The sequence below is a fragment of the Erithacus rubecula genome (assembly GCF_903797595.1).
Source record: "Erithacus rubecula genome assembly, chromosome: 19".
NCBI lineage: Eukaryota > Metazoa > Chordata > Aves > Passeriformes > Muscicapidae > Erithacus > Erithacus rubecula.
Window position 1 is genome coordinate 11744590 of NC_136671.1, and position 15553 is coordinate 11760142.

Consider the following 15553-nt stretch of genomic DNA (forward strand, 5'->3'; position numbering starts at 1 on the left):
GCTCCTTGGAAAACAGGAGCGAACCCACGGAGAGCCAGCGCGCAGCCAGATGAGAACCTGCAGCACAAAGCCGAGACCGTCCTCAGCTCTTACCGCGTCCTGCACCGAGAGAGCGGGCGGGGGCTCCCCGCCGGGTTTCGGTGTAAACCAGCTCCACACACCGGGCGGCTGCGGTGCCGTGACGGCGAGAGGAGCAGGTGTGGGGAGCAGAGCAGGCGAGGGGAGCAGCCGGGCCGGGCCGGGGCCGGTCCCACATCCGCCAGCGGAGCCCCGAGAGCCGCAGCCCGGCTCGGCTCGGCTCGGCCGGGCAGCAGCACATGCCAGCCCCTCGCCACCTCCGCCATGGATTAGGGCTGCTCCTTAGCTCACCCACTGCTGTATTGCACATAATGTTTATTTCCTAACAATGTGCTGCTTCTGCTGGAACGCTCACTGAGGCCAATTAACAGGAGCGTGGTACAAATAGTGAGAAAAAGACAATGCCAAAACATCCCTATTTGTTTCACTTCTCGTGAGCTGGCCCTTATCTCATCTCAGAAGGGATGCCTGGCGTGTGCCTGCGAGCAGCTCGGTGCCGTTCTGGGGGCTGTTAACCACAGGGGAAGCGCTGGCTGGTGGCACAGGGCTGGTGGCACTGGTGGCACGCAGAGCCACAGCTGGACACTCGACAGCTGCTGCTCTGGCATGTCCACATGGACAACATGATATGACCACGCAGGCTTGGCCAGCAAAGCCGCCCCATCCTGGGAAGCACAGGGCTTGCTGAGCTTCCTGCACCCCCAGATCCACACAGCCAGCACGGAGCAGCAAATCCCAGCTTGGAACGTGCCAGGGCCTCAGAGCATCCAGCAGTTAATTTGTGGGGTGGACACAGCAGGACGGGCACCACTCTGGTGGGGATGTCACCCATCCCTGATCTGCACATCCTCGACTTTGGAAAAAGAAGCTGCCTAACATCTCTTTCTGCCAGCAGTGAGTGTGACCTATTTTAGCAATAAAAGGAAAAGTTCTCTGGTGCCTGGATACCCCTTGGCACTGGCAGCACAGCATTTGCTCATCAGACCGAGAAATGTACTTTTAGCATTACTGAAGAAAGTAATTTTTCCCAAAGCCAATTCTCAAAGGTAAGAGGAAGGGGAAAGGTTTGGGAGGAACCAGGGTGGTAGCAGAGCTGTCACTGCATAAGGTGCAGACACAGCTCGGGCTGTGAGGGGACCAGCGTGGCACAGAACCCACCGTGCTCAGCCTCCCCAGCCCAGAGGAACCATCCTCTGCTGCTGAAAACCTCCTCTGAAGTGTAAGGGAGGTGATTATTGACCCAGACAGGTTGTCCACAAGCACAATGCTGTCTGCCCAACTTCTTCCCCAAAACCCTCTGAGGAGCTCAGTGCAGATTGAAGAAAAAAAATATCAACAACAGAAACTAAACAATAACTCCTCCATAATCAGCTCCCCCATTGAAGATAAGGTCAGTAATAAAAACCTGGCTGAATACATGCATTTTTATCTTGCCTACAGGGATGCAAGATGTGCTGAAAAGACAAACACCCTTATTGTTCTGGGACAGTCTCGCTGCCATCCATCTCTCAGAAGCTGCTGACTTGGCCTTTTGTTTTAGGAGGTGACCACAGTGCGCGTAGCCCCGTGTTGCAAGGCGCTGCTTTCTGCTGCCATCCCTGATGCTGCCAGCACTGATAGCATCTGTACCACTGCACAGCACTGCACCCTTCTCACAGCCTCTCCCAGCAGGGCAGGGCTGTCAGCAGTGCTTGGCTGCCCTGGCTGAATGTGCCATTCATGGGGCAGTCACGTCTCGGTGAGGACAGCTCTCAGCTGTTGTGGCTTCCTGATCATCTGACTGGTGCTGGCTGCTGGAGCCAGCCAGAGGTGCCCACAGAGCAGCAGCACATAACTACAGTGCTGCTTTTCAGCCTCTCTCCATCACAAGACTTTTGTCCCAGTGGCATCCAGGCGCCTTTGAGTCGGGAGGGAGCTGTCTGTCCTTCCTGCAGCCCCTCGCCTGCTGCTGTGCTTCCTGAGCCACAAACACCCAGCCAGGGTGAGCAGCTCCCTTCACACAAACCCAAACCTTCTACTCTGAAAGGCACCAGGTCACTTAGCTCACCATCACATCTCTTCTGCAGCACAGGCCCCCACCACCTCCCACCACACCTGCTCCCATGCAACACCCACAATCTATCTGCAGGTCTATGTAGGAACCTTTTAGCTTTCCACATCCCCTACTCCTCCTTACACCTCCACAGCAAATCCTTCACTTGCTCAGCATTTTGAATAAATACTGTGACAATGACAACCAGCCAAAGTCCCCAGTCCTGCAGAAGGTGCCTCCAGGGCCTGGTGGGGCAGCACAATCAGAATCAGGCCTGAAGCACAGGAAAAAGCTCCAAAAGTGGCTTTAGTGGCTCTGCCAAACCACATAAGCAGTGAAAGTTCTTTCTTGCCCTGTGGATTTACAATCTTGAGATCAACCAAAAGCAAAGCATCACCTTCTGCATCAAATCATGTCCAAAAAGGAGATTAGGAAGCAACCACAGAAGTTTACTGTAGCTTAAAGTAGAAGAACTGTTTTGGATAAAGGCTGTATTCTAGGGAAAACAAGATTTAAATACAAACTGCTGTAAGCCAACTTCTTCCCAGCAATGGGAGGGAGACCCTAGGGCAGGGAATTAGGTGTCCTGTTCTTTCACCTCCATGCTCTCCCAGTCCCAGAGCAGAAAGCCAATTTTCTGAAATCTACCGCTGAGCTGCTCAGAGCTAATGCAATCTGTCACTGGAAACTCGAGAGAGATGGCACTGAGCTCTCATGGCAGGCCAATCACAGTCAGTATTTCCAAGGTATGTCTCTTATTTTCAGGTCATTCCTTAAAACATGCGCTGGAGCCCAGCAGGCAGAATCCAGGATGTCCCTCGCTCAGCTGGTACCAGGAGATTGTTCTTTGTGCTTGGAGGTGGTGCACCATAAACTCTTCTATTCCACTGGATCACTGACACATTTCACTCCCAGGAGACAAAAGTGGGAATCACTACTCCAAGGAAAACCAACACAGCAGCACAGCACAGTGCTCCTGAGCAGGCTTACCTGGTGCTGCTGTGCCACACTGACCATGTCACCGCAGAGAGGAGAGCAGCATCCCTGGAGCCTGCACCTTCCACAGCAGGACACTGGACTCAACTCACCCTGCTCCAACTGCTGGGAGGAGGAGCCTGCCCAGGGAAGGCACTCCATCCCCCCAGGCCACCCTCTGGCTTGGACACCAAATCAACACGCAAGTTTGCACCAAGCTCTTGTCTCTGGTTCACACAGACAAGGAAGTTATTTATCATGGGCCAAAGCAAACGAGCCATGGGGCTGGGACACTCCTGCACAAGGGCTGGTTTGCAAATGGGGAGTTAATGAAGGAGCTACTGAGCTGCTCCCAGGCAGGAGAGGTGGCATGGGAAAGGCACAATGGTCTCAAAGCTGGAGCAGAGGAGGGCTTAAGCTCAGCTTGCCATCCCAGATGAAACTCTGTGCAGGGAATGGGGGCAAAATGAGCCTCTTCTTTAGTAGGGAGGGAAAATGCTCACAAAAGGGAATTCAAGTGGTGATGGAGCACCAATTACATATAAATGTGTACACACCCCACTCCTACCAATCCCTAATCCTGTTCAGCACCTCAGCACATAAAACATTTAAAGCACCCCAAAAGCAGAAGCTGTTTTGTCACAGAGGCTGCAGCTTGAGGACACCTTGTGTGCCCTGACCCCCAGCATCTCCAACACCTGACACCACCCTCCTGGAAAGCACAGCCTGCATCCAAAGCCACACCATCCCTCTCTGAAATGTCAGGGCACTAACAGGAGCAGGAAGGCTGGTAAGGAGGGCACAGCAAGAAACTGGATTCACACAGGAGGAAAAGAGGGGAACCCTCCTGCTCCCAGGGAATATTGATCATGAAGAGGTTTTAAAAAGAAAGGGGGACGTGCACTACACAGGAAAATTGATCTGTTTACAGAAAATATCTGCAGGTTGCCTGAAAATGAATATCCTTCATGTGAAAGTTTCCTTTGAGAGAGCATGAACTTTGGACACATTAGAAGGTTAAGAGCGTAAGTAATGTGTTTTTTCACCTTTAGCTAAAGGTCACGGAGCATTCAAACAATTCCTCTGTTTCCAAGCTGAACATGACAGAAGTGACTGCGCACCCCAACATTACAGCTAATGAATATGGAAAACAGAAATGTTTTCCCTGCACTTTGGCCAAGAACCACTCCATGCCCTTAAGAAGAAACTGCTGATTATTGGAGATTTTAGTTTTACCTCACCAAAGTCAAACAAACCAGAACCTTTTCACTAAGCTTCCTTCTTCCCATTAACAGCATGTTGACTTGTCAAAGCTTTTTGCAACTCACTGTCTACCAAGACAGAATTAAATCCAAGGTCATTATAAAATTCTGCACCATTTTCACATCACACCCAGCCTTCCCAACAGCTGTTGGGACCAGATATCTCTCAGTGAGGAGGAAGAGGAGGAAGACACTGAGGATGTTGCTTACCCTGTGGGAGAGGTAGAGGTTTGCTGCGTCAGCCACTGGAGACAGCTCAGTCTGGGTCAGACCCACGGGTTCACAGCCCTGCCCAAAGCTGGCAGCCAAGAGTGAAACCAGACAACAAACATCCTCACTCAACCGGTACTGGATCTTCTCTGCCAGCTCCAAACTCAGCTGCAGCTCGTGGAACATGCTGCTGGGAGGAGATGCCCATATGTACAAAGCATATTTCTGTTTGTTTACTTCAAATACACTCTTTTTTCCCCCCATTTTGTTGGATATTCCCTTGAGCTTTATGTGATGGGAGAAGAAAAATCCCTCAGCCTCCTGCCCCTTCACAACATCCCCTCTCACTTGCCTCATCTGTGAAATCAAACAGCTGCAATCCTTTAAATCACTTTTCATAAAGTGTCTCCAAGCCTAAAATAATGTCACGGCTCATTTCTGAGCTCAGCATTCCTGCCGCGCCGCATTTCCCTGGGTGCGACCGTCACAGTTGGGCTGTGATTATTTATTTATATTATAATAGCACTTGCAGCCCTGCTGTGCTCAGCCCTGCACACACCCCCAGGAGCTGACCCAGGGCGTTTCCACCACCAGGATAAGGATCCCTGAGCTGACCAATTCCCAGCTCTCAGGAAAGGATGCCTTGGAACGCAACAAACCAGAACCAAAATTTAATTAGATGCAAGACATGTTAGTGTCGGGTTGGTTTTGGCCTCTCTTGGTTTCTTCCAAACAAGCCCTCACTGTGCAAACACACCCCATGACAAAACTGACCTGGCCAAGACATGCAAGCAAAATACCGCTGACTTTTAATATTAAACAGTGCAGCAACTTCAAAGGAGCTGGGCTCTCCTCTCCTGAGCAATCCCACCAGAGATCAGCTCCAGCCCAGAGCCATGGCCAGCGTCCAGCTCACGGCGCCGCCGAGCAGGAGACACGTGTTTGTGAACAGCTGAGAGCAGATCATGCAGGGACACGCTCCCACCAGCACTGCCTGCCCTCCCAGCACAGCCAAGGTGTGTTTCTGTGGGGCTGCCATGCTTCTGCCCACAGGAGTGTTTTGGCTTTCCATCCAAAAAAAATCTCAGCTCGGACCTTTCCTGCATGCAGACACCCAAAAGGTATCGCATAACTTGGGGTGATTACATGTGTCTGTAAAAACAGCTCCTAGAAGTGAATGCCAGCAACTTCTTCCAACATTAATACAACAGAACACAACCAGTGTTCACTGCAGGCTGCAGAAACCCCCAGCTCCAGCCCACTGCCCTGCTCTGCTCATCCTGCTCTTGCAGCACTAAGGAGAAGAAGTTGGGATTTTGCAGGAGACAAGAGCTCAGCACCCCAAGGACAGGGGCCGTTCACACTCTTTTTTAAAACCAGTCTTCACACTGCAGTTTGAGATCCTTTGGTTTGCTTTTAAGCCACAGCCTTCCAACAACTGCACATCGTGCTCACCTGGTCTCATCGTCCTCCCGCTCTGATAAAAAGAAAACTGGGATTTTCTTTTTGAGACAAATGCTCTTGGTTACGTTCCAGCCCCCAAACAAACAGGCTCACACTGAAGCAAAGCTGCCATAAATCGAAGCAGGTCAGCGTGTCTCAGGCAGGATGAAAAGGCTCTTTGTGCAGCAGCACGCAGGCCCCGAGCGAGGAGGATGAGCCAGCAAACGCAGCCAGCAGCTCGTCCCGCGCCCTCCTTAACGGTTCTATTTCAAAGCCTTCCCAATCCCCAGCTCTGCTCCCTGTGCCACTCTGCTGAAGCAAGGCAAAGAGGGCAAAAGAGGGAATTTCAGCCCTTGACTTGTATTTCATGGGTTTCCAAGCTCTCGAGTCAAACACTAAAACCAGCACAGGCTGAATTTGACCATTCAGTAGCTGCCACTGTCAAACGTAACCCCCAGACAAGGTCTCCTCTCTGATTTGTGTTTCAGGCACCTTCCACCTCACTGTGATCCACCAAGCAGCAGCTCCAAAGACCCTTGGAAGTGTGAGCCATACTCCAGCACCTAATAAGATTCCTTTAAGCAGCCTGAGCTGACTAAAGCTGTTCCACTAAGAAGAGTTTCTTCCGTTAAGGCTTAAACTGAAAATGTTCACCCATCCAGGATGAGCAAACACAGGCATGAGTGAGGCAGCACAGAAAGGAGAGGCTGGATCCAGGTGAATTAACCTCTGCCAGTTCTGGTATATTCAACAAGACAGAACCAAAAAAAAAAAAAAAAGCAAGATCATCTCCAGCTTATGCCTTGATCCAAGAAGAGAAAAGATTACAGGTCAAGACTAAGAGGGAGGGAAAGAAAATGGAAAGCTCAGCAGCTCAGTTATCTTCTTGCTCCCCAGGAGGGCTGCATAAAGAGAGGCAGGTCAGCTAACAGAGGGCAGGAGGCAGGCTCACTCTCAGCTGTGTGCCTGGGAACCAGGAGAGCTCTCCTGGGGGTGCAAGGAGCAAGGACTGGGTTCACTGGGAAGCAGTAAGTCCACATGTAGAAGAGGATGGTCCTTCCCTTGTGATTCTGTGCCTAGGAAAGGCAATGCCACAAAAGGGCTGGAGGGCACGTGCTCCTGGTCTCTAAGAGTGGTCAAACCTTCCCCTTTGCCCCCAGGCTGATGCTGCACCCAACCAAGGGTGCTCTTGCCAGGAGGACAAAGAGACACAGGTGCTCAGAAATGATGAGCCAGAGCCCATGAGCACAATCACAACAACTGCTTAGAAAAAGGCTGGAAAGGGAGAGAAAAACTGAAAGCACCATATGGAGAAACAAAAGAGGATCCCATGAGAGAGGAACAGTGAAATCCTGCACCGCAGGCACGGAAATGGTCTGATTTCTCTGTAACAGCCACATCCGAGAGCGGGGACACCCGGGAGGGGAGGGGAGGGGAGGGGAGGGGAGGGAGGGGAGGGGAGGGGAGGGGAGGGGAGGGGGAGGGGAGGGGAGGGGAGGGAAGGGAAGGGCCTCACCGCGTGCGGGCGGGCGATCTGCAGCGGGTAGGACAGCGCGTGCGGCGCGTAGCGCGGCTCGGCCGCCCGCCAGCTCTGCGTCACGGGCTGCGTGGAGCCAGACATGGCCAAGGAGCAGGGGCTGCTTCCAAATCACCAGCAAAGGCTCAGGAGAGCAGGGAGCTCCTCTTCATCGTGTGTGTGCTTCCCACGGTGTGCAACAGCTGGAAGGAAGGAGAGCGGCAGGTTAAAATTCAGCCAGCTGTCATTCTGTGAGACAACCATCAGGCTTGGGCCACCACCAAAACCTCACTGCCCTCGCAATTCCCCAGCAGCCCTGCTTTCCCCTTGGCAAACCCCACTGCTGAGCTTTTTCTCGAGGCTACTCCTATCACAGGAAATCCAAATTAAGATTTTTTGCCAAATTTATCCTACCCAATTTCCCTGGAAAGCCTTCACCCACCATCAGCAGGACTGGGAAGCTGAACTGCCAGCTATTTCTTTGGGTCCTGCTGATCTCTAAGTCCCTTGGAGATGGGGATTTTTTTTGCAGGGTGACTCACTTTCCAAAAACACAGTCTAGAGTTTTGGCATTTCAACACAAGGTCCAAAAAGCCACAAGGTTCCTCCCCAGCCCATCCCTTTCAACATCCACACTCTCACATGTCAGTGCTCTTCTTTCCAAGCTCTGGCCACTTCTGCAGCATTCTGAGGTTAGCTCTGATCTAATGGCAGGAGGGACAGCAGGCACTGACCATGCCTGCAGCTGTGTCCATCCATGAAGCTACAATAAAACTAAAGCATGTCACACACCTCCAGTGCCACCTGGATCAGCTTCTGACAGGAACCGAGTGCCAGAGAACACACCACAGCCCCGAGGGTATTTTCACAAACACCCATCACCCACACATTCACTCCTGTACTACCTGTTGTAATTCCTTTAGCAGCTGCAACAAAATCAGGAAAACCAACAAAGTGAGAAGGTGCCTCTTGGCCCCAAGGGGAGATCTAGGAGTTACTGATTTTCATAGTTACTTCACACTGTTTGCTTGGTGATTATTTTAAGCCTCTTGTTTTTTGTCTGGATTACAATGAAAAAGTAACAAAGGTCTAAATGCTGCCCTTCATTGCTGTCAGTTTGAGGTGTGTTAACTATTATTCTCAAATTAACAGTTAGTCACACATAGGATAAATTACCACTGCTGCCTGCCTGGGTCAGGGGATGTTATCAGGACTGATCCCAAGGGATCCATTCTCCATCCCACCCAAAGCTGTGCTCGCCTCCTCCCCAGTGCAGGTATGTGCTATGTATGGATTTGTGCAAGGTTTCTGGCAGTAGCCAACTCTTCCAGCAGCACACCAGGAACAGCAAAGGAGATTTCCAGTGCTCCCAGCAGCCTCTCCCCATCTTTGTGGTCTCTGTGCATGGGCAGCACAGCCAGCCCCAGCCAACGCTATTTCAACTGAAACAGCAGTTGGTGTGTACAAAAACCAAAAAGCGGGTGGGAAAACGGGGGAAAAATAAAAATAAAAAAAAAAAATAAAAGAAAAAAAAAGAAAGAGGAAGCTTTTCTTTTTGTATTTCTTTTCCCTCCTGTGAGACCACAGATGAGCATGTGCTGATAAAGCCCTCGCTATCTGCTGCAGGCAGGCACAGGGCTGCCTCACTGGCTGAGATGCAGCCTCAGAGCCAGAAATAAACCAAAGCAAGACAACATCCCCTGGCAGCCAGGGCAAGGCAGCCAGGGAGGCTGCTCACACAGAGGTCAGATCTTACAGAAATCACCTTTGCAGCAAATCCATAGGAAGCCCAAGGATGACAGACACACAAAGACATCACCACCTCCCGATGAGGGTCAGGTGAGTCTCTGAAAAAGCTATTTTACCAAGTGACAAATGGAGAAAGACAAGGGTTAGCTCTCAAGGCAAAGGAACAGCCGGGTGCCTCCTGCTTCCAGCTCACTCCCTGCACAAGAGCTGGGATTGCCCCCAGCTCTGGACCCTGCTGAGCCCCAGGGCACCTTACCTGCCAGCCCAGGGAGCAGCCTGAGCCTGCTCCCAGCCCTGACAGCCTCCCCATGCTGGCGTGTCAGGGATCCAGCCCGGGCAGGAAAGCCCCTGTGCCTGCAGGGGAATTCACAGGCACCCAGAACAGACGCATTTCTACTTCCAGTATGACTGTCCCACTTCCCCTGGTGCTTCCGACTGGATGGGATTTTAAACACCCATTCCACCCTCAGCTGGAGCCTCCTGCCATGCTCAGCCCTCCAGGGACACAGCAGCACTGTCCCAGCTCTCCTGCAGCCCAAGGGATGCTCTAGGGACAAACAAACCCTCCCTGCAGCTGCCAAGGACACGTGCATGTGGCTCTCAAAGGCTCCAAAAGCTCAGTGGGATCTGCAGTAATTTAAGGTACTTTCCCAACAACAGATTCAAACTCTGACATGTTGGCTTAAAGCCACCTACAAATTAATTAGCACATGTAAATATATACATATATACACACACATACTCTCCAACCCAGAATCCCTGGCAGTTTTTAGCAAGCCAAGGCTTCCTGGAAGCACAGCAGGTAGACCTGACCATGCTGAGGCAGCTGTCTACAGTAAAAGAAATGGGATGAATTCTTTTTTTTTTTTTAAACTCTTCAGATCAGCAGTTCTGAACTTAAAACACAGCTTTAAAACACAGCACCAGGTGCAAAGCCACATGGTATAGAGCTCTAAAACAGTTTTAAAGCTTTTTTGCCTTGGCCTGTGCAACTAAAAAAAGTTAAGTGTCTGCTAGAGGAACAGAGACACAGGATGAAAACACAAAAGTGTCCTGCACCAAGGACTGTGAGCCGTGTCCTGCATTCATCACAAGCTAGCAGAAGCACAAAAAGATTTTTTCCTTAAAAAGAGCAGCAAACCACCTCTGCCTCTATTGTTAGAAGCCCTGGGAAGACAAAAGTAAAAATCTCATGGTCCTTGCAAGCAGCCAAGAAGCACTGTCCATGCAGTTCCACATCTGCAGGTCACCAGCTGGACACCACCAGGCCACCCATTCCCAGCAAAAGACACTGGGCTGCCTCCTCCTCCAGAACTTTTTATTAATTATTTTTAAGGGAGGAACACAAACAATAGGAACAGATTAATGCAAGTAAGAGAGAGAGTGCAGCCAGGCTCTCTAAATCTTTAGAATCAAACTGTTTAGTTCTTACTTTCTCAACTGATCTTGATGAAGAACAGACATTGTCTCACAGGAAAGGTATTTCCCCCCCCAGTTAGAGTCTCCATCTGAGACTGTTTTACCCATAGACCTGCATTAGCCATTACAGCACTAGGTACCAGGAGATTTATGGTCTCTGATTAGGAACAGGAGAAAGCTGGAGGTTATCACCAAAACCAGAGTCAGGGCTATGACATGAACCTGTGCAGGGGGTGAGTGCCTATGGAACCTCCTGTACCTGTTTATTTTCACCTGTTGAAAAACTCACAGGACTCTGCCCCACTGCTGAAGCCTTCAACTCCCCCATCCTCCCCCTGCTCTCCTGTTTCTCCTCTTCACGTGCCATTCACCATCTAAAATTGTTTCCCCATCCCCTGTTCTCCCAATTCACGCCACAGAAGAACAAGCTGCTGCAGCTGCCCCCCATGCCAAGGAGCTCTGCTAATGGGGGGCACAGTCACACCCCAAAGAGGGGCACAGAGGAGTCCACAGCACCCTGCAGTCACCCCTGGATCCTCAGCACACAGCTAAACCTACACTGGAACAGGCAGGACCCTGCTAAAACCCTACAGGTCTAAAATAAGGGGTTTGCAATTAAACCCAAGAGAAAAAAAAAAAAAAAAATTAATTAACATCATTCAACACACTTGTTGCTCTTCAAAGTCAAAGGCAACGTTCCTGATTTGTTCTGGACTCCTCAGGGAGAGCAGCATTCCCAGGTGAGGTCCCTGCCTTGACTGGCACAGACAAATGTGGGCCAGTTGCTGTAATTACCCCGTGCCTTAGTTCCTCTATCTGAAAGGTGAGAACAACAAGACACTCCCAGCTCACAGGAAACACCAGTTCATCTGTTCTCAGAGGAGTTTCAAAGATCCCAGTGAAAACACATGGCTCAAATTCAAAATACACTTTTTTTTTTCTTTTTTTTTTTTTTTTTAGAGCAAGGACATGCTGAAATAAGATTAACAGAATATTTTGTTTCCTAAGTCCAGAGTAATGTTACTCAACTTGTGGTCTACGGACCATGGATGGTCTACAGAAGACGTTAGGAGCCCACAAAGTGACTGCAGAACCCCTTATTAAAAGGCAAAAACTAGAACCACCACACCATGCAGACATGGCAAATGAGAGAAATGCTGTTGGCACTCACCAGTGCATTTAAGTGAAGAGTATTGACAACAAAGCTCATGTTTAATTACATTAAATGATGCAGTTTTTGGAAAAAACAACAAAGTCATCTTTAATCAAATGCTAAATACATGACAATTTTCCTCCTCAAACAAGAAATAAAAGGTGTATATCCTCCAGACAACTCATGTATTTTCAAATAAAAGTTAAGGAGACCTTTGTAATGATGCTTAATTAATACTGAGCTGTACCATCCACCTCCAAGAGTCAACCATGATGCCTAAAAAACCCCAACACCCAACTGTGTGTGGCACAGGAGATCCCCACTGCAGCTCTAGATCAAAACCAGACCTGAAAAGCAGCTAAGAGATTTACCCAGTCTTGCTTTAAAGGACTAGTGGAAGCAGAAATAATTCAGATGTAATGAAAATGGGTAGAGAGATGTACCTGAAAAATGCACCACAACGTAACGTTAATGGATTTGTCTAATCAATATGTGCATGAAATTTTCTGGGAAGACAGTTGACATTATACACAAATATTTGTACGTACTGGATCAACCAAGTCCTTTCAAGAGGAAAGCAGGCTGTCTGCCACGAATTTAGGGCTCTATTCAGAACAACAGTGATGACAATGTCAATGTCTGCAGCCTGGGAATCCACAGTTCAATCACAGCAGAGCAGAGGTTTTACATTAACATTGCAGCACGGGGTCAACAGGAAAGATCAGGCACATGCTGAGCTCTGTGGCATGAGGGAGAGGTTATTTCAACCCCAGGGATCAAGGCTTGTACCTGTGTGTGATCCTAAAACACTTGCCTTGCTCTAGAGGAGTGCACAAGTCAAGCCAGACCGGCAGCACCCTGCACACCATGGTCAGACCCTGTGCTCCTCAGCTGCTCCTCCAACATCAGTACCCAAAACTGCTCTTGTCCCATTCCCCAGAGGACTCCTCCCTCTTCTCTTTTGTCCACATGACTTCTGAACCAGATTTTTTTTCCTTGCCTGACCAACGGTGTGGATGCACAAGCAATTACAGGAGCAGATCTGGGGATAGAAGGGACCTTGCAGCACCATGGCAGAGTTGCTCAGAGCAGGGTGTTGCCCTTGTAAGAAGGCACAGCAGTCCCTAAGGCCATGGAGGGGATGACAGAAGCTCAGGAGCTGCAGTCTCTCATCCTGGTTTGCTGTCTCATAGCTGCAATCAGGCTGCATCAGCTCTCCCAACCACGGCACGGCTCGACACGGAACCGGTTCCAAGCCCTGATGAAAGATGACTTCTCTGCCCTGCTCCTATCACTGCCCAAAGCTGCAAAGCAGGATTTGCCACTTGTATTTCTCCTTTTCAATCTTTCTGAGCTATTTTGGGCATGGGACCCATGTTTAGCTCTGCCCCAAGATAACCTTTGCCAGCATTTGTGTACAGATCTTGGCACGGCAGCGGCGCGGAGCAAGGTCAGAGCATTGGATTTTGCCAGCCCCATTCCCAGTAGTGTTTTGAAAAGCAGGTTTGCCAGGCCAGCTGCTCCCAGCCTGATGCTTCTGGGAAGGACATGCTGACTGTGCACTGTGATTGCTGTCCCTGACAGCCCTTGCTCAGACCCCAACCCACAGCAGGAGAAGCTGATTCCCCAAGAGCCGACAAGACACCTGCGCTCGTGCCCCAGCACTCCTCTGTCAGGGGAGCACTTGCAGGGGATTTCATGTGCTTTAAATACATTTCAGCCCTCAGCAGAGGGGCTGCAAGTGACCTTGTGATAGCTCCCAGAGGGACATGTATGTGGTAAAAGAACAAGACTGACCCATTTCTCTTTGCAGGAGCATTTGGCCATCACCCCCCAGCTGCAGGAGCATTTTTGTGCTAAAACACACAAGCCACACAGCAAGTGCCATCAACATGGCCAAGCTGAGTCTTTACTTCTCAAATCCAGTCCTAATGTGCTTCTTTTCCTTTAGTCTCCCTTCTCCCACTGCTGGATTCCCCCCTTTGAATCCATCTACAACACACAAGCACCTCCTGATTTTGCAGCAGACACGGGTCACCCATGCAGACACCGCGTGGCTCTCTGAGCAGCGAGCCTGCCAGCAGGGACACGGTGGCAGAGCTGCTCCTGTTATGCAAGAGCATGGCTGCTCCTGTGCCAAGGCACCCACAGCCCTGCAAACCCATTCCCAAGCTGCTCCCAGGGCAGTGGGGACAGCCAGCACGCAACCCGCAGCTCCCCACTGCCAGCTGCAGCCTGAATGCCCAAAAGGGACACTTCAAGTAATTAAAGATAGTGACAAGGAACAGTGAAACAGAAACCCACACTAAAAAAAAAAAAAAATAATAAAAGGGGGAGGTGGGATTTGGATCCATGCACAGGCCATTCATGGAACAAAGGAGTTATTTTAAGGCTGGGCTGGAAATAGAAAACAAATTAGACCATGCAAGGCCTTTGTTGAAGATGATCTGCAAAGACAAATGGAAACGCCTGGAGAGGAAATTAAAAAAACCAAACATGAAACCACCCGGGCACTAGGATTGCAAAGGGAAACAGGGCAGGGGACTGGAAGAAGAAAGGAAAGGAGTGACAATCAGATGCCAAAAAGGAGACAGATAAGAAAACCAGCACAGGACAGCAAAAGCAGACTAACAGAACTGACTGATAAAACCCCAGGGATGGAAAAACTGCTGAGAATGCCCCATTTTGCTGTGGAATCCCATCCCAAAGCTTCAGATACAGAAATGCAGTAGTTGAAACTAAAAAGCACATCTGCTGGGGCAAGATGGGCTGTGCAGAGGAACAAACCAAAGCCTCCCCCTCTTCTCCCAACCCCCTGTCTGGCAGCCTGGCACGCTGCAAACATTCACCCTGTGCTGCCACGTCCACCTGGCATGGCATCCAGGTGATTTTAACCATGGTGCAAGTGCAGACAGCCAGTTCCAGGGCAAAACTCCTTCTCTCTCCCCTTCCAGACCCCATTTCTCTCTCTCCCCTGCTCACACTATACACCATCCTTCCCACTCCAGCTACCCCCCTCTTCCATTAAACACGGACTTAAACGCTGGAACTGTTACACAGTTCTAATCTCAATTGAATAAACACACACCAGCAAGTTTAAATCAAGAAACCCCACGCAGTTCCTTGCTGACAATGATACTGTAAGCATATGGGAATTTCAGCCACGCTCCCCAGTGCATTAAACAGCACATTAACAACCCTTGCTGGAACAACACATGGCCACTGTGGCCACTGGCTGCTCCCAGGAGCTAACCTAAAGCCCAGGCTACCCAGACAAACAAGGCTTTTAAAATGCAAGGCAGATTACAAAGCACCTGCAAGATTTATTAATATATTTTGCACAGAACACGCTGCTCTTTTGATTTTCAAACCTTTCAGTTCATGTTGCTAAAGAGACAGGTCCTCTGATGTCTTGGGCACGTTCATGAAAGCGAGGGGAGTCATCTCCTCCAGATCCTTTTGTTGAACAAATTACTCAGCTCAGGAGTGACATTTTCAGTTATTTACATCCTGAATAAAGAAGGGAAATTCATTTTCTGGAGTTCCTAAGGTAAGTTCTTTGAGGCAGATTGTACCACTAAACATTTTCTCCTTTCGCACGTTCCCAATTTTCAAAGGCGACAAAACATCTTTGCCTTCTAAATTATTCCTTTTCTTTCATGATCCTCTAATGATTCAGGAGTCTAAACTTCATAGGAGGATCTTTGAAGAGCACC

The 15553-nt window shown here is 49.8% G+C and overlaps 1 protein-coding gene across 14 annotated transcripts in view; it reads right to left on the reverse strand.

Annotated features, from left to right (window-relative positions):
* NCOR2 (nuclear receptor corepressor 2) overlaps positions 1-15553 on the reverse strand; it is a 222085-nt gene that overhangs the window by 145916 nt on the left and 60616 nt on the right. For all 14 annotated transcript variants that reach the window (XM_079322088.1, XM_079322093.1, XM_079322087.1 and 11 more), the window contains exon 2: positions 7517-7719. In XM_079322088.1, coding sequence (XP_079178214.1) covers positions 7517-7621 — 105 coding nt within the window. In that variant the 5' untranslated portion in view covers positions 7622-7719. The remainder of the gene's footprint in view (positions 1-7516; positions 7720-15553) is intronic.